Here is a 25,976-nt window from a genome sequence, read left to right as displayed (position 1 = left end):
TAAATATGTTGTACATATGAATCCCAAATAACTCGTCAATTGGTTCTGTGGGGAAGCTTTTTTCCTGTCCTCTCATTTGTATGTAACAAGTAATAAGTTTATAAATCTATAGATGGATTTTCGGTCTCATTTGCTTTGTTACTCCAGATAGCGGACTGCTGCTGCATTTCTTAAATTTGTACTTGGGATACGAGCAACTCTTCGAACGCTACATTTTTTTCTGATCCCTGACTGCCCCAAACTGGGGGTAATGTACTTTCTGCTGATGTTTTAGTTCTTTTTTTTAATCAGATCGTTTATATATCTGAGTTGATTGTTGAAGAAGTCATTCATGAACCCAGTGATGTTGCAACAATAAACTTGTCTCTTCGAATTTTGGTTAGGTTTAGGCAGCAGGATAACATTATTGTGTATCCAGTCTGCCTATCCTTTAGTTTCAAACCAGATAACTTGGAGGGCTGACCACACCCGTTTAAAAATATGTTGACTTAGCTCTTTCTACTTTAAAGAATGTGTACGTTCTTTAACCTGATCTATTCCTATGTAAAAAGGAGTACATTTAAAAATGCAAAAGACTGTCATAGAACCAACGGAAACTTTAAAATCTTTAAAAAAGAGGGGGAATCTCAAGATTGACCATGTTTTTAAACTCAAGATATTTCAAACACAGTTGAATATCTGCCAAAATCTGGATTCAATTGCCAAGTATGTTATCAAGCGTTCCCAAAGGAATATTATCTCTGAGCACAAAATATATTGTTACAATCAGCCTTTTTATCACACTGAGTGATTTGTGAAACAAATCTGCCAATTTTGCCAGCAGGCAGTTTTGAGGCACTTTAAGGGAATGCAGTCTACGATCTAGGTTTCTCTTGTATCCATAGTTGGTAATGTTGCTTTGAAACTTTTATCTCACAGATGTTACCATTATACCACTTTTTAACTCGAATCGTGTAATTCAGACTTCATTTTGTTACGTATTGCCCTGAAAAAATGTTAACCATCTAGCCATGCTAAATATTGCTACTGTGATGCATTGCATGAGAAAATAAAGCTGATTTCACAAAGAGTGAGAAAAGGAGTCAGCACGATCGAATTGAAGACTGAAACTCAGGAGACTCCTATTATAATGGTACGGATGTGGAGTTTGAAGGTGTTTTAACTCCAGATATTGCAAATTATTCAAGATGTTTCATTGCACTTACTTGCTACAGTATAGGTCCCATTAGTTTATCAGCATCTTTATCTCATTGATTGCCTTATTGTGATAATTTTGCCATCTCTCAGCTCCCAATTATAGATTATTATCAGCCACAAATATATAGATGGTCACTGAAGCTCCAAACATGTCAGTGGTGATGACAAAAGAGAGAAGATCAGAAACTGCAATGGCAATAGTAAGCTTGATTTAGGCCAATCACCTTTTTTAAATTTAATGCAGCAGTCGATGTCTGTGAAATTTCATAGCCATTTTCTATTTTTAGAGGGTAATTATGTGAATATTTTTCTCGAACAGTTTTTGAATTTGTCCAGGTTTGCATTATAATAAAAGATAATAAGAACATGAAGGTCATAACAAATTGGAGCAGGACGAGGCCCTTTCATCTATTAAGCTTGTTCTGCCGCCATTCAGTAGGGTGATAGCTGATCTGGTTGTGGACTTAACTCCACTTTCCTGTCAGCCCCCATAACTCTTGACTCTCGTATTGATCAAAATCTGTCAAGCTCAGCATATACAATATTCAATAACCCAGCCTCCACTACTCACTGAATTCCAAAGACTAATGGCACTCTGAGATAAGAAATTCCTCCTCATCTCCGTCTTCAATAGGACGCCCCTTATTTTGGAACTGTGCCTCCAGTTCTATATTCCCCACAAGATGAAACATCCTTCCAGCATCTACCCAATCAAACTCCCTCAGAATTTTATATGTATCAATAAGATCGCCTCTCATTTTTCTAAACTTCAATAAATATAGGCCCAACCTCTTAACATGCACAGGCAGCTGGGATCAAGTGGATCCCCTTGAAGAGTATAGAAGGTGTAGAAGTAGAGTTAAGAGAGAAATCAGGAGGGCAAAAAGGGGACACGAGATTGCTTTGGCAGATAAGGCAAAGGAGAATCCAAAGAGATTCTACAAATACATAAAGAGCAAAAGAGTAACTAGGGAGAGAGTAAGGCCTCTGAAGGATCAACAAGGTCATCTATGTGCGGATCCACAAGAGATGGGTGAGATCCTAAATGAATATTTCTCATCAGTATTTACTGTTGAGAAAGGCATGGATGTTAGGGAACTTGGGGAAATAAATAGTGATATCTTGAGGAGTGTACATATAACAAAGAAGGAGGCGCTGGAAGTCTTAAAGCGCATCAAGGTAGATAAATCCCCGGGACCTGATGAAGTGTATCCCAGGATGTTGTGGGAGGTTAGGGAGGAAATTGCGGGTCCCCTCGGAGAGATATTTGAATTATCGACAGCCACAGGTGAGGTGCCTGAAGATTGGAGGGTGGCAAATGTTGTGCCTTTGTTTAAAAAAGGCTGCAGGGAAAAACCTGGGAACTACAGGCCGGTGAGCCTCACACCTGTAGTGGGTAAGATATTCTGAGAGACAGGATCTGCAGGCACTTGGAGAGGCAGGGACTGATTAGGGATAGTTAGCATGGCTTTGTGGGTGGAAAATCATTTCTCACGAATTTGATTGAGTTTCTTGAAGGGATAACCAAGAAGGTAGATGAGGGCAGTTCAAGTTGATGTTGTCGACATGGGCTTTAGTAAGGCCTTTGACAAGGTACTGCGTGGTAGGTTGTTGCATAAGATTAAATTTCACGGGATCCAGGGTGAGGTAGCCTAAGGCATACAAAATTGGCTTGATGACAGAAGATGACAGGTGGTTGTCGAGGGTTGTTTTTCAAACTAGAGGCCTGTGATCAGCGGTGTGCCTCAGGGATTGGTGTTGGGTCCACTGTTATTTGTCATTTATATTAATGATTTGGATGAGAATTTAAGAGGCATGGTCAGTAAGTTTGCAGATGACACCAAGGTTGGTGGCATAGTGGACAGTGAAGAAGGTCATCTAGGATTGCAGCAGGATCCTGGTCAATTGGGCCAGTGGGCTGACGAATGGCAGATGGAATTTAATTTAGATAAATGTGAGGTCTTGCATTTTGGTAGATTGAACCAGGGCAGGACTTACTCAGTTAATGGTAGGGCGTTGGGGAGAGTTATAAATCAAAGAGATCTCGGGGTACGTGTTCGTAGCTCATTGAAAGTGGATGGACAGGGTGGTGAAGAAGGCATTCGACATGCTTGGTTTCATTGGTCAGAACATTGAATACAGGAATTGGGATGTCTTGCTGAAGTTGCACAAGACATTGGTAAGGCCACACTTGGAATACTGTGTACAGTTCTGGTCATCCTATTATAGAAAGGGTATTATTAAACTAGAAAGAATGCAGAAAAGATTTACTAGGATGCTACCAGGACTTGTTGGTTTGAGTTATAAGGAGAGGCTGGATAGACTAGGACATTTTTCTCTGGAACGTAGGAGGCTTAGGGGTGATCTTATAGAGGTCTATAAAATAATGAGGGGCATCGATCAGCGAGATAGTCAATATCTTTTCCCAAAGGTAGGGGAGTCTAAAACTAGAGGGCATAGGTTTAAGGTGAGAGGGGAGAGGTACAAAAGGGTCCAGAGGGGCAATTTTTTCACACAAAGGGTGGTGAGTGTCTGGAACAAGCTGCTAGAGGTAGTAGTAGAGGCAGGTACAATTTTGTCTTTTAAAAAGCATTCAGATAGTTACATGAGTAAGATGGCTATAGAGGGACATGGGCCAAACATGGGCAATTGGGACTCGCTTAGTCGTTAAACAAAAAGGTGGCATGGACAAGTTGGGCCGAGGGGCCTGTTTCCATGCTATAAACCTTTATGACTCTATGACTCTATTTCTCAAAAGGTAACCCCTTCATCCCAAGAATCATTTTAGTGAACCTTATATAAACTACTTCCAATGCAAGTATAACTGTACTTAAAAAGACCATATGCAGAGCCTAGGTTTGGTCTCACCAATGTTTTGTACAGTTGTAGTAAGATGTCCCTATTTTTATACTCCACTCCGTTTGCCTTCCCAATACTTGCCATATCTCCATGCTAACTTTTGTGATTCATGTACAAGGATATCAGTATTCTGCAGTCTCTTTCCATTTTAATAATATTTCGCTTTTCTATTCCTGTTTAAGTGGACAACCTCGTATTTTCCCACATTACACTCCAGTTGTCAAATTTTTAATGTGTCAATTAATCTATCTATATCCCTGTGCAGATTCTTTGTATCCTCCTCACAGCTTGTTTTCATACCTATCTTTGTATCATCAGCAAATTTGGTTACATTACACTCAAGCCCTTCATACAAGTCCTTAACGTAGATCATATATAATTGAGACCCCAGCACTTAACCCTGTGATACTCGGTTACAATTTGCCAACCTGAAAATGCTCCAATTATCTTGACTCTTTATTTTCTGTTCAGACGCTCACTATCCATTCTAACATATTACCTCCAACACCAGAAGTTCTTATCTTGTGACATGGCACCTTATTGAGTGCCCTTTGAAAATCCAAATATATTACAATTACTGAAATCCCAGGAAACCCTGTGGTTCAGTGCTAACACCCCTGATGCTGGATCAGAAGCTCCAAGTTCGAGCCCAACACTAGGACATGTTGGCCATAGAAAGAGCATTCCATGCAGTTCAACGGGCTGATAATCGGCTCAGGAATCCTTCCACCACTTTCCCCTACTATTCCCCAAAGTGTAAAAATAAATGTGGGTGTGGAGTTACACTAAAACAAATTGATACCACTTTTTCAACACTGCTTCTTCCATCTGCAAAGAACTTTAATAATTTTGTCAAATATGATTTTCCTTTCACAAAACCATATGGACCCTGCTTGATTATATTTTGATTTTCTAAATGTCCCACTACTACCTGCTTAATAATGAATTCCAGCATTTTCCCAGTGACAGATGTTAGGATAACTGGCCTGTAGTCTTTTGTTTGCTGTTTCCCTCCATTTTAAATAATGTTATATTTGTAGCTTTCCAATCAGCTTGAACCTTTCCCGAATCTAGGGAGCTTTGGAAGATTAGAACATAAGAACATAAGCAATAGGAGCAGGAGTAGGCCATCTAGCCCCTCGAGCCTGCCCTGCCATTCAATAAGACCATGGCTGATCTGAAGTGGATCAGTTCCACTTACCCGCCTGATCCCTATAACCCCTAATTCCCTTACCGATCAGGAATCCAACTATCCGTGATTTAAACATATTCAACGAGGTATCCTCCACCACTTCAGTGGGCAGAGAATTCCAGAGATTCACCACCCTCTGAGAGAAGAAGTTCCTCCTCGACTCTGTCCTAAACTGACCCCCCTATATTTTGAGGCTGTACCCTCTAGTTCTAGTTTCCTTTCTAAGTGGAAAGAATCTCTCCACCTCTACCCTATCCAGCCCCTTCATTATCTTATAGGTCTCTATAAGATCCCCCCTCAGCCTTCTAAATTCCAGCGAGTACAAACCCAATCTGCTCAGTCTCTCCTCATAATCAACACCCCTCATCTCTGGTATCAACCTGCTGAACCTTCTCTGCACTCCCTCCGAGGCCAATATATCCTTCCGCAAATAAGGGGACCAATACTGCACACAGTATTCCAGCTGCGGCCTCACCAATGCCCTGTACAGATGCAGCAAGACATCTCTGCTTTTATATTCTATCCCCCTTGCGATATAGGCCAACATCCCATTTGCCTTCTTGATCACCTGTTGCACCTGTAGACTGGGTTTTTGCGTCTCATGCACAAGGACCCCCAGGTCCCTTTGCACAGTAGCATGTTGTAATTTTTTTCCATTTAGATAATAATCCAATTTGCTATTATTTCCTCCAAAGTGAATAACCTCGCATTTGTCAATGTTATACTCCATCTGCCAGATCCTCGCCCACTCACTCAGCCTGTCCAAATCTCTCTGCAGACCTTCTACGCCCTCCACACGATTCACTTTTCCACTTATCTTTGTGTCGTCTGCAAACTTTGTTACCCTACACTCAGTCCCCCCCTCCAGATCGTCTATATAAATGGTAAATAGTTGAAGCCCCAGTACCGATCCCTGCGGCACACCACTAGTTACCATCTGCCAACCAGAAAACCACCCATTTATTCCGACTCTCTGCCTCCTGTCGGATAGCCAATCCCCAATCCACGCTAACCCCTACCCCCAACTCCGTGTGACCCAATCTTCTTCAGCAACCTTTTGTGAGGCACCTTATCAAACGCCTTTTGGAAATCCAAAAACACCGCATCCACCGGTTCCCCTCCGTCAACCGCACTAGTCACATCTTCATAAAAATCCAACAAGTTCGTCAAGCACGACTTTCCCCTCATGAATCCATGCTGCGTCTGCTTAATCGAACCATTCTTATCCAGATGGCCTGCTATTTCTTCTTTAATGAAGGATTCCAGCATTTTCCCAACTACAGACGTTAAGCTAACCGGCCTGTAGTTACCCGCCTTTTATCTATTTCCTTTTTTAAACAGCGGCGTAACATTAGCCGTTTTCCAATCCGCCGGCATTACCCCAGAATCCAACGAATTTTGATAAATAACCACTAACGCATCCGCTATTACCTCTGACATTTCTTTCAGTACCCTGGGATGCATTCCATCCGGGCCCGGGGACTTGTCCACCTTCAGTCCCATTAGTCTACCAAGCACTGCCTCCCTGGTAACATTAATTGTATTGAGTACCTCTCCTCCTGCCAACCCTCTATCGTTAATATTCGGTAAACTATTTGTGTCTTCCACCGTGAAGACCGACACAAAAAACTTATTTAAAGTTTCAGCCATTACCTCATTTCCCACTATTAAATCCCCCCTCTCGTCCTCCAAGGGTCCAATATTCACTCTTGCCACTCGATTCCTTTTTATATATTTGTAAAAGCTTTTACTATCATTTTTTATATTTAGAGCTAGCCTAGCTTCATAACCTATCTTTCCTTTCTTTATCGCTTTCTTAGTCGTTCTTTGTTGTTTCTTAAAGTTTTCCCAATCTTCCGATTCTCCACTATTTTTGGCCACTCGGTACGCATCGGTCTTTAATTTAATACTCTCCTTAATTTCCTTCATTATCCACGGCTGGTTATCCCTTTTCTTACAGTCCTTCTTTATCACCGGAATATATTGTTGCTGAGTACTGAAAAGGATCTCCTTAAAAATCCTCCATTGTTCCTCAGCTGTCCTACCTACCAGTCTGCTCTCCCAGTCCACCTTAGCCAATTCAGCCCTCATCCTATCTATCGTACTTCCCTCTGTTCAAACAGAGGACACTGGTATGGGACCCTACTTTCTCCTCTTCCATTTGTACCAGAAATTCGACCATATTGTGATCACTTGACCCAAGGGGGTCCTTCACAAGAACATCCTTAATTCTACCTACCTCGTTACACATTGCCAGATCTAAGATAACTTGTTCCCTCATCGGTTCTGTAACATACTGTTCAAGGTAACTATCCCGACAGCATTCTAAGAACTCTTCTGCCATCCCACCCCTTCCAACTTGAGTCAGCCAATCATCCACAGTGACCAATGCATCCACAGTTTCTCCAGCCACTTCTTTTAAGACTCAGAAAGCAGGCCACCAGGGCGAGGGAACTTGTCAGCCTTTAGTGCATTAGTTTTTGTGGTATTTTTTCTTTAATAATAGTTTTAAGTTCCTCCCTCCCTTTACCCCCTGCATTTTTACTATTCTTGAGATGCTTAAATTTCTTCTTCTAAGGAGACAAATGCAGAATACTTGTTCAAATTCTCTGCCATTTCCTTGTTTCTCATTATTAATTCCCCAACCTAACCCTCAAAGGGACCAACACTCATTTTAGCTACTCTTTCCTTTTTATCAACTTGTAGAAGCTTTTACTGTCTGTTTTTCTTGCCAAGTTTGTTTCTTGTGAGGTTTCTCTCACATTTCAATTTCTCCCTCTTATTTTTAATGTTCCTTTGCTGATTTCTAAAATGTTCCCAATTTTCTGGCATATCATTAATCTTTGCAGCATTATACATCTTCTATTCCAATTTGACACTATCCTCATCTTTCTTAATACCCGTGGATGGTTCATCCTTTTCATGGAGTCTTTCTCAATGGACTATATCTTTATTAAGAGTTATGAAATATCTCCTTAAATGTCTGTCACTGGTTCTCTTTCATCTTACCTTTTAACATATTTTCCCACTCCATTTTAGCCAACTGTCTTTATATCCTTGTAATTGCGATTATTTGAGTTCATCACACTATGGGAGCGATTCTCCCAGCCCGCTGTGCTGCTCTAGGTCAGGGACATCCGGGAGGTCAGCAGTGCGGAGCTACTGCTCATGCGTCAATCTCCGCTATGACAAATCGAAGCTCAATGCTATGCTGCCAACCTCTCCATTGGGAATAGGCTCCACCCACTGAATTTCAGCGTGAATCCCCCTGAGGCACTCTGCAGTGGTCAGAGTGTGGGAGATACATTTTGAAAATCCCGCTGAAAAAAACAGCGGGAGTTACTCCCGTTTTTACGCGAATTCAGCACTTAGAATGTTTTTGGCAAAATCCCGGCCTATGTTTCTCATCCTGAAACTGAATGTGAACTTCTATCATGTGAAAATCACCTTGAATAAGAGTATACTTCACTATAAATTCATTTCGTAATCCTGTGTCATTGCATATTCCCAGGTCTAAAATAGCTTGTTCCCTGGTTGGTCCCAGATGTATTGTTTCCAGAGTCTGCCCTGAATGTGCTACAGAATGTGTGTCAGAGGCTACAGAAGGATATAGATAGGCTGGAAATTTGGGCAAAGAAATGGCAGATGGAGTTCAATCCGGATAAATGCGAAGTGATGCATTTTGGTAGAACTAACGTAGGGGGGAGCTATACGATAAATGGCAGAACCATAAAGGGTGTAGATACGCAGAGGGACCTGGGTGTACAAGTCCACAGATCCTTGAAGGTGACGTCACAAGTGGAGAAGGTAGTGAAGGAGGCATATGGCATGCTTGCCTTTATAGGACGGGACATAGAGTATAAAAGTTGGGGTCTGATGTTGCAGTTGTATAGAACGTTGGTTCGGCCGCATTTGGAATACTGCGCCCAGTTCTGGTCGCCACACTACCAGAAGGACGTGGAGGCTTTGGAGAGAGTGCAGAGGAGGTTTACCAGGATATTGCCTGGTATGGAAGGGCTTAGTTATGAGGCGAGATTGGGTAAACTGGGGTTGTTCTCACTGGAAAGACGGAGGATGAGGGGTGACCTAATAGAGGTGTATAAAATTATGAAAGGCATAGATAGGGTGAACGGTGGGAAGCATTTTCCCAGGTCGGTGGTGACGTTCACGAGGGGTCATAGGTTCAAGGTGAGGGGGGGAGGTTTAACACGGATATCAGAAGGACGTATTTTACACAGAGGGTGGTGGGGGCCTGGAATGCGCTGCTGGGCAAGGTGGTGGAGGCGGACACACTGGGAACGTTTAAGACTTATCTAGATAGCCACATGAACGGGGTGGGAATGGAGGGATACAAAAGAATGGTCTAGTTTGGACCAGGGAGCGGCGCGGGCTTGGAGGGCCGAAGGGCCTGTTTCTGTGCTGTATTGTTCTTTGTGCACTATATGAACTCATCCTCCATGCTAACTTTGCCAGTTCATCCAATCCAAATGAATAACTGAAATCCTAGGTGGTCCAGTCAGCATATCCACAGTGCTCTAAATAAGATTTTTAAATGCTTTATCTGGTTATCCACCACTTTGGGCGGGTAGCCTTCAACCATCCACATTTAAAATGGCCCAGAAGTGGGAACATACCTGCCAACAGGGATGTTACCTTTGAATGCCAAGTGTCCAGCTTCCCTGCCTCTAGTCCCACTTCAGATGCAGATCACACATTCTGCACTTTGTGTTATAGCTGGAGTTCAGGAGATACTCATTTGTCTTTAATGAACAAACTTTTTTCATGTGACTGATAGCCTCATATTGCTTTCATATTCAGTTCCACTTGGGAAAAACAGACTCCTCCTATTGAGTGGAAATGTAAAATCTTTCTGGATGTGACACAGCCATTCAAAAACCTGGGTGAAGAAGCCGGGTGGTAAGCAACAGGAGATAATTGTTCCAACATTTCCAAAGTTGGCATGAGAATCAAAAATGATCCTGGATGCAAGATCGTGAACTTAAAACTGTGTCCAACCCCCTGTCCTGTATCCCCAGACTCGAATAGAAAATAATTGAAATTGATTGTGGTACGCTTTGATCCGAAGTTGCCATTGGAATTAGTCTGCAATGCCTTGCCTTTTAGGTCAGTTGTAACAATATAAATTAGGCCAAGATTGTTGCGGTTTCATTGACTTGGTGACTTTTCACAAGTTGGATCTTCGATTATGCATTTTATAAATTGCAATTGAGTTAACTGTAAACTCTTTTCGATGCTAAATGTTGCACAGTGGAAATTTTAAAAATAATTTTCCCCTCACTAAACAGATCTGCAGACTCGAAAAGCAGTCGACAATAGGAGCCTACCAGCAGGACTTATTTGCAAATCAGCCTTTGATCTTCATTTCACCCAAAAGTGAACCACCGATGTCCATGCTCAAGAAGCTGGTGGAGTTGTGTGGGGGAAAGGCATGCAAAACCTTACGCAAAGCTGGGATTTGTATTGGACAGTACAACGGAAAGAGGCCCCCTGGAAGTCAACACTTATCAGAAAATTGGATCCTGGGTAAGTGCGCAGCCAACTGCAAAACTCCTCCACTGGCATGTTGATCAGTTAAAAGAGCAGAACGTGTTCGACCTAATGGTCTTTCCCCATTCTTAAAAAATCAGTATATTCAATGAGGATACAAACTTGCAAGCTTTTTTATATTTGTTCTCCAGATGCGGGCAAGGCTGTATTTATTGTATCTCTGGTTGCTCTGAAAAAATAGTGCTAAACTTTCTCCTTGAAACACTTTAATGGTAGTGTTCCCCACAGCGGTGTTGTGTAGAATGCCAGAACTTTGAAAGAGTGCTGATGAAGAACTAGCAATAAGTGCCTAAGTCAGAAGAGTCCTGTTTGAGAAGAAACATGGAAGTGATGATATCACGATGATTTGCTGCCCTTGACCTTCTTGTGATGCTGAATCAGGGGTGGGCTGAAGAGCAATTAGTGATGAGTAATAAATGCTGGCCTTGCCAGCAACACACATCTTGTGAAAGGATAAGATCCTGCAATACATCCTAAAGTGTGTACATATTGTCATATGGTGGACACCAGTTTTGCAGGAGGAGGTGATTGAGTTCAGTCGTGGGGCATTGATCAAGTTGACTGTTTTTTTTCCCTGGATAATAAGTTTCTTATGTGTTGTTATGATTGCATCATACAGATGAAAGGTGAGTATTCCATCACACTCCTGACTTGAACCTTGCAGAAGGTGCAGAGCAATTAAACAATCATACAATGCAGCCTGTTCTTGTCATCATGGTCCGAGTGTAAATGATCTGATTAGATCTCTCGTCAATGGTAACCCCAAAGATGTGGCTTATTTAGAATTCAGCAGTGGCCAGGCTGTTGAAGATCAGAGTGAAGTGGTTAAGCTTTCTCTTATTAGAAATGATCACTGCCTGTCTCTTTATTGGCACAATGTTACCGAACTCTTGTAAACCCATATTTGGTTGCTGCCCATGTCTTGCCGGCATGGGCTTCTTCATTGTCAGAAGAATGATGCTGACTACTGTGGAATCATCAGTTAGCAGTCCTGGCTGACATCCTGACAGAGGGACAGTCCTTGTTAAAGTAGCTGAAGTTGGAATTATCTGACCAGTTTCCAAGAAAATAAACTTCAAATGTGAGAAACGCAGTTAACATTAGACATTTTAGAACCGCTTCCTTTCAGCATATATGGGCGGCACGGTAGCACAGTGGTTAGCACTGCTGCTTCACAGCTCCAGGGTCCCGGGTTCGATTCCCGGCTCGGGTCACTGTCTGTGTGGAGTTTGCACATTCTCCTCGTGTCTGCGTGGGTTTCCTCCGGGCGCTCCGGTTTCCTCCCACAGTCCAAAGATGTGCAGGTTAGGTTGATTGGCCAGGTAAAAATTGTCCCTTAGAGTCCTGGGATGCATAGGTTAGAGGGATTAGCGGGTAAAAATATGTGGGGGTAGGGCCTGGGTGGGATTGTGGTCGGTGCAGACTCGATGGGCCGAATGGCCTCCTTCTGCACTGTAGGGTTTCTATGTTTCTATATTAACATTGGGAGAATCTTACCAGAAAATGGCAGTGTTGTTTCCGGCGAGAAAACCTCTCTCCGGAGAAACACATTGATTTTCTCTCCAGATCTTACGACACTTTGCCAAAGAAAGTCATGGGAATGTGTTTCACATTGTCTTGCAGGTGACAGGGCCTCAACTTGCCGGCAAAGCCCAGCTGCACAGAGATTGGGGCGGCATCTTTAAAGCGTGCCCTGATCATAACAGGAATAAATCTCTCTCTTTCCCTCTCTCCCCTCCCCCTACCCCCACCACTCCCCAGCCCACCATGGAGGTCTCAGGGACTCCCCTCCCCACTCTTACTCAAAGTCGGCACTTCTCTCCCCACCCAAGCCCCGCCCAATCATCACCCCCCTCCCCCTCTCCTGAACATCACCCCACACCCCTCCCAAATAATACAATGATGACCATTAATTACACTGCTCCAAACAGCCACCACCGGCATCTCCTCCAACTGCTCCTGGCCAGCCCCATGTTAAAAAAGAAACAATTTCCATCCCCTCCTCCTCCCCCTGAGGTCCTCACGAGGGTCAGTCCTTTGGCATTGCCAGGTTGGCATTGCCAGGTTAGCACTGCCTGATTGGCATGGGCATGCTGCCAACCTGGCAGTGCTAGTCTGTGTCAAGGAGCAGTGCCAGGGTGCATTGCCTGGCCATGTCTCTCTCCCCCAGGTGCTATACTCAACTTATCACCCCTGGGGGATCCCCAGGACAGGTTCACATCTGGGCGAACCTGTTGTAAACCAATATCTGACGGGAGGGGAGAGGGCGTGTTAATCGTATTGACATTTATTTGAAAGCATGTAAATCAATTCAAACCCATTCTAGGCATGAACCCTGCTTCACTACCGAGGAGCAGGGAAGATCCAAGATCGTGATCTCGCCAGCGGGATCTTGAGCCCTCACTAACATTCGCACAGATGGCGAGTGTGGGCTCAAGATTGCTCCAATTTCTTTGGTTGCTTTTATCTGGCCTCTGTGTAATTGATATAGATGGTGGGGCTGGCAGTCCTCAGTTATACCATGGCTGTGTGTCATTTAAACTCTGAGACGAGGAGAATTGCACTGGCTCGCATGGATGCTTGAAAATCAGTTCTAAAGCCCTTCATTTTTGATGTCAGCAAGAAAGTTACTCCAGTCAAGCCATTAAAAAAGATTCCACAACAAACTTTATAAAATTTAATAGATGCAGCAGATAGATAGCCTGAATACTTGAAAACATCAGATGGGAGATGGGAGGTGTACGGTGGAAGTTTATCTACTGCTGCTGGTCTCACTCCTCTTGGCTTCAATGTGCGCAGGAATTAAATTGGAATTTAATTCCCAAATTACGTGACTGCTTTGCCTTGACAAGCCGTTGAAGTTTCACAGAAGTTGTAGCATAATTACAGCCTAAATACCTCCGACTTCTATTTTATGCAAAGTTCAACAAACGGATCTTATCAGAAGAAATGAGTGCTTATAAAGCTAGAAAGACTGGTTTGTGCTTTGTCTTAAATCTACAGATCTAAGCATTGGTGATAGAATTGTGCTGCAGTCCAGAGCACCTACTTCTACCAGCAGCCATAGATTTTAAAATCACACGAGCCATGGTTGGCAATAGATTATTAGGAGAAATACAAGTGACGAGACAGGTTACAAATTCATTGCGATGAGCTAATGTGTTACAATGAAGAAATATAAGTCACATCTTGGAGCAGTGTAATTAATGGTCATCATTTTATTGTTAATAAATGAACTTTCATTACCCAGAAATTCAGTTCAAGTGGTTAAAAAAAACATGGCAAGAACTCTGTCTTTTCCAGTGGTTCTAATTGCATGCACATTCCAAAATGGATGTCCATGAGTTCATTGGCCAATTGTCATCCTTTAAAGTAATATTAACTTCCAATTCTCACATTCTGTGCAATGTTGAGATAGCATAAATGTGTTATACCTGAGACTTGAGGATTCAAGTATTTAGGTGATATTTAAACACTGTGGCTGCTTCTATCGTACTTACTAGTTTATATACTGTGTAGTACATCTTTTGTGTGTAATAATTGATATCTGGGATTGAGTCCAAAATTGTCATCCAACCAAGTCTCAAAATTGTTGCAATATGTTGTCATCCAATATTTGGTTTGAGCTTTGAGCTCACTTCTGCTATGATTTTTAAAAAAATTATGTTCTGCAGTGTGAGGAGCATGGAATTCTGAGTTAGGCCATTCTGATAGTGACAGCCATTTTGGACAGTAGAAAACAGTCCACTATCAGTGGGATTTTCCGCCACGCCTCCCCAGCTTCAGTGGCGTGTTTTGCAGTGGTGGAGGCGGCTCTCCTTTGGTCGGCGGCGGGATCTTACCATCTCACCGCTATCAACATTGTTCCTATTGTTCATACCCTCCGCCGCCGGGGAACATTCAGTGAGGGGTCATCACCAGGTCTCTTATAGGAATTAAGGGCTATGGGGAGAGAGCGGGTAAATGGAGTTGAAATCAACCATGATTGAATGGTGGAGTGGACTCGATGGGCCGAATGGCCTTACTTCCGCTCCTATGTCTTATGGTCTTATGGTCTTAGGACCAGCTGGAAAATCCCACCCAATGTTTATGTAATGTGATGATGACATTTGAATTTGGTTATTAATTAGATTGTCACATCTGCCTGTCTATTGAGAAATAGTGAATCTATTTAGAGTGGCCAAATTATAAATTAGAGGAGCCAGAGAGGACATATAAAATCTATGTGTAAATATATATGTATATATTCCCTTTCTCCATTTTTCCTGTCCTCTCCTTCTCTGAACATTTTTCCATGTTCTTGTTTGCTTTTCAAATATTTTTCTTCTTTATTCATGGGTCACCTTCATTGTACTTTTCCTCTTCCTGCTTTCCGCTACGTTTTCCTTTTTCTTGCTTTTTCTACTTCCTTTTTTTATCTTACTCCTCCAAGGAGGGGGGAGTGGGAAAATGCAAAATGCCGAGATACATTCATGCAGATGAATGCATGCCAATCGAGCCAAAAGAGGGGAAAGAATCCAAGGAGAAATTGTCTGGGGAAGAAGCTGAAGGGAAGTCTATAACTGAGAGAGCTAAAAAAAAAGACTGAAGAGAGGTAGCAGTCAGAAGTCCGGGAATTAAATGTGGAGGAGGCATCCAAGCAGCTGTGGGATAAGAGAAAGTAATTCACCGAGCTATGCTGGGAAGAATGCTTGGGACTTTATGTTTCACAAGTTGGAATTTTTTTCCCCTGCATCCCACTGTTGCCAAGTATTTTTCTATTTTTTTTAAATTTCCCTCTTACTGAAGCACAGCATTCTGGAGGAATATGCTTCAAGGGCATTGATACCTTTTCCAATTGGTCTTTCTTCAGCTGTGAGTCCAGACTCCCAGAGTATTGACAACTATTCAGTCTAAGAGAAATCATAGCCAAAGCCAGTTGTTTCTCCACTGATATCCATGTACAGGCATTGTAATTTTACTATATGGTTCAAATGTTAAATATGAGTATTTAGTACTTCAGCTGATGATGATGATGTTCCTGATCAGCATATGTATTATGCCATCATCAGCTTTCCTTTTGGATTGTGATTGAACTTGAAAGCAAACCAACACAAATGATGCAGGTATCTCTGATGTGTCACAAATGTCAGGTACGATTTGTGGACAATTGCCATAGTGGCGAGGTTAAAAGGAAGCATCTTTTAATTAAAGAATCCAGTTCCACCAGGTCCTCAGCGCCGAGATCGAGAGCAATGCTGTTCTTTTCACATTTTGTTACATTCTAGTTATTAGATGGTTGTGCAATAAAATTTAGAGGTAAGAACTAGCTGAGCTTTAGACATGATGTAATAATGTTGCACCTCCATCACCCAAAGAAGAAAAAAATGAGTGCTTTGATAATGCCTTCAAAAACCTGAACTTTCATTTCTCATCTCAGTGACTTTGTTTGCTTGATAACAAAAAGAAACGTGGATGAAAACCAGATTGATCTCCAGCTAATGCTGTCTGATATCCATGTGTGGATGCTCTTAGCCACCCAGGTTACTAGTGTATGGTACAAGAATCAATATTTGACATTTTTGACCTTCAAACCCACAGATGGATTTCAGTTTTTATGCTGTTTGTTCAAAGGATGTGAGTGTCAGTACTTAGCACTACTGCCTCATAGCGCTAGGGATCAGCCATGGTAAATTGCCCCTTAGTGTCCAAAGATATGTCGGTTAGGGGATTAGTAGGGTAAACACATGGGTTATGTGGTTACGGCCTGTTTAGGATGCTCTGTTGGAGAGCTGGTGCAAACTTGATGGGTCGAATGGTCTCCTTCTGTACTGTAAGGATTCTATGATCATTGGCAAAGCCACCATTTATTATCCATCGCTAATCTGTCCTTGAGAAGGTGGTGGTGAGCTGTTTTCTTGAACCATGGTAGAGATACATCTACAGTGCTGTTAGGAAGCAAGTTCCAGGCTTTTGACCTAGCAACAGTGAAGGAGCAGCAAGTATCTCAAGTCATGATGGTGTGTGACTTGGAGGAGAACTTGCAAGTGGTAGTGTGTTTCCATGCTCCTGATTACCTTGTTCTTCTCAATGGTAGTGGTCACAAGTTTGGATGATGTTGTTGAAGGAGTCTTGGCAAGTTGCTGAAGTGAATCCTGTGGATGGTAAACATTGCGGGACCAGAAGATCCACCAAACAACGGCACGCCGCCTTCTGCCGCCAAGAAATACGCCGCAGGGAGGCCAGAGAATCTTGCCCGTTGTGTCAATGTTAGGGACTCCCAGCGCCATCCCTTCCCAACTTTGTATCACTGTTGGGTTGCCTCTGCTGAGTCTGTTCTGGTCGTGGGGCAGCACATAACCACAGTTGAGAATGGAGGAACCTGAAGTGTTAGCTGAAAGAAATAATTTTGTGAGCATTATTATGTCAGGCTACTCTGTGGGACAGCTCTCCTAATTTTGGCAAAGTGTCCAGATGCTGGTGAGGAGGACTTCATATGGCCAACTATGCCAAGGTGTGCCTTTGTTGTTTCCATTTCCAGGGCAATGCCAGACAGTCGGTCTGGTTTTATTCTTGTACAATTTTTGCCATCACGATATATCTCAAAGGCTTGCAAGGCCAATTTAGAGGGAAGCTAAGAATCATCAACATTATTGTGGACCTGGAGTCACGTGGAGGCCAGACTGTATATAGCAGATTTCCTTCCCTGATGGACATTCATGAACCAGGTGGATTATTTACAACAGTTTGATAGTTTCAAAGTCACCATTACTGAGACTAACTTTTTGCTACAAATGTATTTAATTCATTGAATGGAAATTCCGCAGCTGCCGCAGTGGGATGTGAACTCCTGTTGCCTGAGCATTCATCCAAGTCTCTGGATTATTAGTCCAACAATATAACCACAAACCACTATTCCCTGTTGCTTACATCAACCTGGAAACATAGAAAAACTACAGCACAAACAGGCCCTTCGGCTCCACAAGTTGTGCCAAACATGTCCCTACCTTCTAGGCCTACCTACAACCCTCCATCCTATTAAGTCCCATGTACTCATCCAGGAGTCTCTTAAAAGACCCTATTGAGTTTGCCTCCACCACCACTGACAGCAGCCGATTCCACTCGCCCACTACCCTCTGGGTGAAAATCTTCCCCCTAACATTTCCCCTGTACCTACCCCCCAGCACCTTAAACCTGTGTCCTCTCAGAGCAGCCATTTCCATCCTGGGAAAAAGCGTCTGAGAGTCCACCCGATCTATGCCTCTCAACATCTTATATATCTCTATTAGGTCTCCTCTCATCCTACGTCTCTCCAAGGAGAAAAGACCGAGCTCCCTCAGCCTATCCTCATAAGGCATGCCACTCAATACAGGCAACATCCTTGTAAATCTCCTCTGCACCCTTTCAATCATTTCCACATCCTGTAATGAGGCGACCAGAACTGAGCACAGTACTCCAAGTGGGGTCTGACGAGGGTCTTATATAGCTGCATCGTTATCCCCGGACTCCTAAACTCAATCTCTCGATTGATAAAGGCTAGCACACCACACGCCTTCTTAACCACCTCCTCCACCTGCGGGGCCGATTTTAGAGTCCTATGGACCCAAGGTCCTTCTGGTCCTCTACAGTACTAAGAGTCTTTCCCTTAATATTGTACTCCTTCATCCCATTTGACCACTACGCATTTATCTGAGTTGAAGTCCATCTGCCACTTCTCCGCCCAGTCTTGCATCCTATCTATGTCCCTCTGTAACTTCTGACATCCCTCCAGACTATCCACAACCCCATTATATCATTTTTTTAAATGATATAAAGTTAAATTGAGCTCACAGTGGTTTTAATCCCCATAGCAGCCAATTGTGAAGAATGAGGATCCCCAAACTTTACTTGTTGCACATCCTTTTCCAGGTCTACCAGATGTCCAATGTACCTACCAGCAAACAAGTTTAATATTTTAACCCTTTTCATGCCCAAGCATTGCACAAATGCGCAAATTATAATACACATATAGAACTTAGCAAGGGACCAATGTGACAAATGAGGTTGTTCAGTGGACATTAATTGGCAGCTATTGTTTGCAGTGATAAGGGATAGCTTGAGTTCATAGAATCAGAGAATCCCCACAGTGCAGAAGGAGGCTATTTGGCCCATCGAGCTTGCACTGACAATAATCCCACCCAAGTCCTATCCTCGTAAACCCATGCATTTACCCTGCTAATCCTCCTGACACTAAGGGGCAATTTAGCATGATCAGTCCACATAACCTGCACACCTTTGGATTGTGGGAGGAAATCGGAGCACCCGGAGGAATCCTACGCAGACACAGTGCTATAATCCAAGTCAGAAACTTCAAGGTGTTCTAAGAAGTCAGCATAGGCCATAAATTTTGCACTTTGAATTTGGCACAGGTAAGCATAAGATTTCACTCCAGGTACAAATCAAGTGACCCACTGGGGAGCTTTTATCAAACACAGTTGACATATAATGAGAAAATTAGCATAATTTTCACCAATTACAAAAACACAACCATGATATTGTGTAAACCTTAACAGCTAAATATACTGTTCCAAATCAAACAACCCCTCCAAATATATGCCCCGTTCCAGGCTTAGCATAGAAAGCAAGTATGCTCATGTGATGCTGGATTTTGCAGTTTTGCAACACCTGCTGTGAATTAGTCCTTTGAATATGGAATTTAAATGCTGAGGCTTTCCAGCCCTGGAAAGTTCAGCACCCCTCAAGAGACAGAGACAGTACTTGCCTCCAGTTTCTAGCTTGCCAGCCATTGACAGCAGAATTTCCATCACCAGGGAGAGAGACAAAAATACTGCTTTCAGCCTGCAGTCCAAACAACTTCTGCCAAAATGAAAGTGAAACCTTTGGATTTCTCTTATGAAAAAAAACTGTCCAAGGACACCTGACCTGTCAATCATTTTTCAACCAACAATTCCAAAACGGTTATAAAACCCCAGGACACTTCATTAGATTAAACCCCAGGACACTTCAGATTAAAAATAAACAAGATGCCCATAACATTGCTTCAGCAACAATTAGTGGAGACTGGGTCAGACAACATGGCATCAGAACAAAAATAACCAGGCCTGCTTAAAATAACTGCAGAGAACGTGATTAAAATACATTTCTTAAAGGCACAGACGTGTCATCACGGGGAGAACATGCAAACTCCAAACAGTCATCCGAGGCCAGAATTGAACCAGGGTCCCTGGCCCACTGCTAGCCACCATGTTTTTTACATAAAGGCACTGACAGCATTCTGATTGTAATCCAGTGAGTGATGAAAATCCACTTTCACACAGGTAAGTTGTAGCGAATGGTACCAAAACCCGAAGAACCCTGTCTGAGAATTTAAGGAATTCTGCTCATGCTTGGATTCAGCCAGCTGCTCTTTATTGGAACTCAGTGTTGAGTCCATCATCAGTTGAGATCTCCAGGAAGTTCTCTTGTTCTTTTGTTGACAAATCTTGCAGAAAACCCAACTGTTTTATTTCTCCTTTGAGAGGAAGTACTTACGCAATTGCCTCATCAATTCAGTGAGAAACTGCTTGATGTTGATTTTAAAGCGATCCAGCCACTCTCGTTCATTCATTGTCAAGAATTCATGCCTGTTTGGAAGAATTTCAGTGTTGTTAAGTGTTTTTTTAAATCATTAACTCAGTGTTGTCCTTGACATTGAAGATGATTACACCCAGCTCTTAGAGTCAGTTAGATGAGAAAAGATATTTGATAAGTGAAACAGTAGCGACAGCCAAGCTGTGTCACGCAGACAGTGAATGTGTGGAAATGAGTAGTCAATCATAACTTGGCTCCAGAGTGCAGTTCAAAGAAACGTGCCAAGACCTTGCTGTGTGACAGCCGTTGAACCTCCTTGTGGAGCAACATAGACTTAAATGCACACAATCCATCTCATTACATGAAGTGGAAGTATTATGGAATTCAAGGGTCATGCTTTTATAAAGTTTCCATTCTTCACAGCATTGTCCAGCAACCCCCTCGCCCCTCCCCACCTGTCCAGATTGGTAGACATGCTTTCAACAGCGAGTTTTTTCCTATGTACACTGCCATGTACCTGCATCATTTTGGGATCAACTGCTCTGATACATGTGACTGTTCCACTGTACCTATCAGCTGGTGAAATGTAATTTCAATTAATTAATAAATTCAATTAATTTTTAAAAATCTGGAATTGAAAGCCGGTCTCAGTAGTGATGACCATGAAACTATCATCAATTATTGCAAAAACCCATCTGGCTCACTAATGTTCATGATGTGTTCACAAACAGGGGTTCCCTGTTTGTGAACACAACTCCCACTCACCTGATGAAGGAGCAGCGCTCCAAAAGCTTGTGGCTTGTGCTACCAAATAAACCGGTTGGACTTTAACCTGGTGTTGTGAGACTTCTTACTCACTAATGTTCTTCAGGGAAGGAAATCTGCCATTTTATCTGAGCTGGCCAATATGTGACTGCAGACCCATGGCAATGTGAATGACTCCTCACTGCCCTCAGCTTGGCAAGTTGCACAGTTCAAGAGCAAGTAGTAATGGACAAGAAATCTTTGTCTTGCCAGCAACAACCACATCCCATGAACAAATTTAAAAAACAGCGTCTGGAAAATCTTCTCAGCCTTGTTCTGGTAAGGGGTGGCTGGGAAAACAAAATGGTCTGCTGTGCTGCATGATTGTAAATGAATCATAGTAAGCCAGACGGTGAGCTAAGACTGCCACATCTGTCGATTTGTATATTAGAGCCAAGTGGCACACAGTTCACTAATTGAGTTAGGACATCATTGACCATCTCATTAATTCAATGTGACACTGTTGTTTGATATTGGCACTGACTGAATTAATTCTTGGGCTTCTCTCCAAACATAGTGCTTATTATGTCTGTAGGATCCTGACTTTGCATCTCTATAACTCACTAAATATGTGGCTTCAAGGACCTTAATATTCTGATCAGCAGGAGCAGATCGCAGAGTTGTCTTGCTTGCCATTACTTGTGCCTGCGGTTACTCGAAAAATTTTGTTGTTTGTCTTTGGGTCCATGTTTTGTTTCCAAGGAGAAGAAATAGTTTTAGCTTGCTATTCAGTCGAGCTTCACCATATAATATACACTTTGGCTCAGGGTCTGAGAACCATAGAACCGTTGAATCCCTACAGTGCAAAAAGAGGTCATTCAGCCCATCGAGTATGCACTGACTCTCCGAAAGAGCATCCTACCGAGGCCCTCCCCTCCGCCCTATCCTCGTAACCCCATGCATTTACCATGGTCAATCCACCTAACCTGCACATCTTTGGACTGTGGGAGGAAGCCGGAGTACCCAGGGGAAACCCACAGAGACACAGGGAGAACGTGCAAAATCCACACAGTCACCCAAAGCTGGAATTGAACCTGGGTCCCGGGCTTGGTAAGACAGCAGTGCTAACCGTTGTGCCACCCTGTCTTCATCAGGTCCCGTTCAAATAAATCCAATTTTGTCATGTTTACATCCCTCTGATATAGATCTTGTTGTGCCCGGTATCGACGTTTTGTTTCACGGGGTTCAATTCTGAATCGTCATTATTGCACCAGCAGCTTCAGACAGTGCACTTCTCATTACTGATCACTTATGTGTTCTTCTTAACACACTCTGTCTTTAGCCATCTGTTTATTTTTCATAGTTACATCCCAGTGTATATAATTACAGTGCGACACATACAACAGAATAAAAAATGTGATTTAGTTCTGACCTCAATTAGAAAGCAGTGTTGCTGAGCAACTCAAACCACACTAGTGTACAGCGATTGGAGCTGAAAACTTGGTACAAAATTGTCTGTGTATCTGCGTTCCCACTGGCATATTTTGAAATAAATTTATTTCTTTATATCGCAAATCCCCACAGACTTGTCTCGCATCCCCCAGAAGTACACGTATTACAGTTTGGGAATCCCTAAACTGCACATTCTCGTGAAATGGTGCTTCTCACAAAGTGAAGCAATTGTAATTCTTTTTGATATTCCAGTGGAAGTCCATGCCCATTCCATTAGGATAGCTGATTCACTGAGAACAGCAGGGCATAGAACAAAGAACAATACAGCACAGGAACAGGCCCTTCGGCCCTCCAAGCCCGTGCCGCTCCCTGGTCCAAACTAGACCATTCTTTTGTATCCCTCCATTCCCACTCCGTTCATATGGCTATCTAGATAAGTCTTAAATGTTCCCAGTGTGTCCGCCTCCACCACCTTGCCTGGCAGCGGATTCCTGGCCCCCACCACCCTCTGTGTAAAATATGTCCTTCTGATATCTGTGTTAAACCTCCCCCCCCCTCACCTTGAACCTATGACCCCTCGTCACCACCGACCTGGGGAAAAGCTTCCCACCGTTCACCCTATCTATGCCTTTCATAATTTTATGGCATGGTAACCAACTTGATGGGCAGCGCAAATGGCCCATCTCCTGACTTCAGGTTAGGAGAGGATCAGGTGTCATGACTCTGGCTTTCAGCACAGCCAACCAGCAATGATCACAGAGTGGTTATGTCATTGGATTAGTAATCCAGAGGCCTGGATTATGATCCCATCAAATATCACCACTGGGGAATTTAAATTTAATCAGTAATAAATCTGTAATAAAAAGCGAACACCAATAATGGCACCCATATGGCTACTGGATTATCATAAAAAAGCTCTCTGATTCAAAATGAATGGCGGTGGCATGCATTATGGAGGAGATAAAGCACAATAAGGGCGGCACGGTAGCACAGTGGTTAGCACTGCTGCTTCACAGCTTCAGGGTCCCAGGTTCAATTCCCGGCTCGGGTCACTGTCTGTGTGGAGTTTGCACATTCTCCTCGTGTCTGCGTGGGTTTCCTCTGGGTGCTCCGGTTTCCTCCCACAGTCCAAAGATGTGCGGGTTCGGTTGATTGGCCAGGTTAAAAATTGCCCCATAGAGTCCTGAGATGCGTAGGTTAGAGGCATTAGCAGGTAAATATGTGGGGGTAGGGCCTGGGTGGGATTGTGGTCGGTGCAGACTCGATGGGCCGAATGGCCTCCTTCTGCACTGTAGGGTTTCTATGATTTCTAGGATTTCTATGAACAGGCCATTTGGCATAGCCAGTCTATGCTGGTGTTTGTATTGAGTCATCTAAATCTACCATGTAGCCACCGGTTTCTTTTTCCCTTATAGGCTTGTCTAGATTACCCTTAAATTCATCTATACTATTCACTTCAACCATTCTCTGTGATAATGAGTTCCACATTCTTGCCACTATTTTAGTGAAGTTTCTTCTGAAATCCCGATTGAATTTCTTGGTGACTATCTTATATTGATAGTCTCCAGTTGCGCTCTTCCCCACAAGAGGTAACAATCTCTCTGCATCCAATCTATCAAAATCTTTCATAATTTTAAAGACCTGTTGGGTAGCCCCTCAGCCTTCTTTCTTAAAGAGAGGAGAGTTCCAGCCTGTTGATCCTTTCCTGATATGTATACCCAGGCATTCCTAGTATTAATCTCTGCATTCTATCCAGTGATTCGATATCCTTTTCTACTATGATGATAAGAACTACATGCTGTATTCTATATGTGGTCTAATCAAGGTTCAATACAGGTTAAGCAGAATTTCCCTACTTTTCAGTTCTATCCCTCGAGAAATAGAACCTCATGCTTGTTTTTTTAGCGATCTTACTAATCAGTGGCACAACCTTCACTGATCGGAATATTTTTACTTCGAGATCCTTTTATTCCTTTACCCCACCTAGACTTGCATCTTCCAAGCTGTAAGTGACCTCTCTATGTTCCTAGCATTCATCTGTGTTCCATTTTGTTTGCCAATTATGTGCCGATTCTGGAATTTTATTAATGCCCTCGTGTCATTTGTTGGAATCCTCCTCAGTATTGACTGTCTCCTCCCCCGCCCCCCCCCCCACCCCCCCCGGTATTGACTGTCTCCCCCCCACCCCCCCCAGTATTGACTGTCTCCCCCCTACCCCCCCCCCCCCACCACCCCCCCGGTATTGACTGTCTCCCCCCTCCCCCCCCCCCCCGGTATTGACTGTCTCCCCCCTCCCCCCCCCACCCCCCCGGTATTGACTGTCCCCCCCCCACCCCCTCGGTATTGACTGTCTCCCCCCCCTCCCCCCGGTATTGACTGTCTCCCCCCCCCACCCCGGTATTGACTGTCTCCCCCCCACCCCCCCCCCCACCCCCTCCCCCCCCGGTATTGACTGTCTCCCCCCCCACCCCTACCCCGGCAAGTTGGTCTACAAATATAGAATTAGTGGGGCGTATTTTGCATTCCTGTTTTCAGTGGGCAGGATCGGCAGCGGGAACGGACAATCCCATGGGAGTCCGAAAACGGTTTTGTGCTACCTCCACCTTCTCACAATGACATAACGGGTCGGGATCCCCATATGAATATATTTAAATATCATGAGCAAACATTTACGCCTGATAGTCCACCCCCATTAAATTGTCCATTCGCATCAGCCTGAGGGATGAATCATGACGGATCCCCTATGGCATGCACCTGGCAGGCAGTGTCTGCCAGAGGCGCACAGGTGAGCACAGACCCCAGCCCCGGGGAATGGGGGCTAGGGGGAGATGGTCATGCCTGAGCAGTACCTGGGCAGTGCCAGGGGGCAGTGCCGGGGTTGGGGGTGATGTGTGGGTAGGTGTTCTGGGGGGTTGCAGTGCCATGTGTGGGGCATTCAATGGGGGCAGTTCCATAGTGAAGAGGGTGGGTGTGAGTACTGTGGTGGTAGGAAGTTTCTGTTTTCATTTTTTTAAATGGGTGCCCTTTTAAAGGTCTATTAAAACCCTAAGTTCAGAGCCTGCCCCACCAGCGTGATGTCATGTGACCCACCCCTTCACTTTTTTTGATGAAGTGGCTAAAATTATACCAGAGGAAGCCGTCCGTGGGGCTGGTGGCTTCTGCCCCATTTTTACCACCCACTGCACCACGAAGCAGAAAAATGAGAAAATCAGGCCCAGTGCTTCTGATTGCTATGTCCAGGCAGTTAATGTACATTGCAAGCAGCAGTTGTCCCAGTGAGGATTCTGGTGCTTCACTTCCCAACCTCTGTCGCTCTGAATAACTACAATTTATTCCACTTCCAACTTTCTGTCCTGAAGTCAACAGGGAACTGCCACTTGTCCCACGATTCCACATTCTCAGACTTTGTGCATTT

At 43.5% G+C, this 25,976-nt stretch overlaps 1 protein-coding gene across 1 annotated transcript in view; it reads left to right on the top strand.

The window, feature by feature from the left end:
* Positions 1-25,976, top strand: part of mcph1 (microcephalin 1) — a 334,501-nt gene that overhangs the window by 295,699 nt on the left and 12,826 nt on the right. The window contains exon 14 of the mRNA XM_078213236.1: positions 10,555-10,792. Coding sequence (XP_078069362.1) covers positions 10,555-10,792 — 238 coding nt within the window. The remainder of the gene's footprint in view (positions 1-10,554; positions 10,793-25,976) is intronic.

Source organism: Mustelus asterias, chromosome 5 (genome assembly GCF_964213995.1).
Source record: "Mustelus asterias chromosome 5, sMusAst1.hap1.1, whole genome shotgun sequence".
In the NCBI taxonomy this organism is placed as follows: domain Eukaryota; kingdom Metazoa; phylum Chordata; class Chondrichthyes; order Carcharhiniformes; family Triakidae; genus Mustelus; species Mustelus asterias.
The sequence above is the reverse complement of the archived record's forward strand: the minus strand, read 5'-3'. Positions and strand labels throughout refer to the sequence as shown.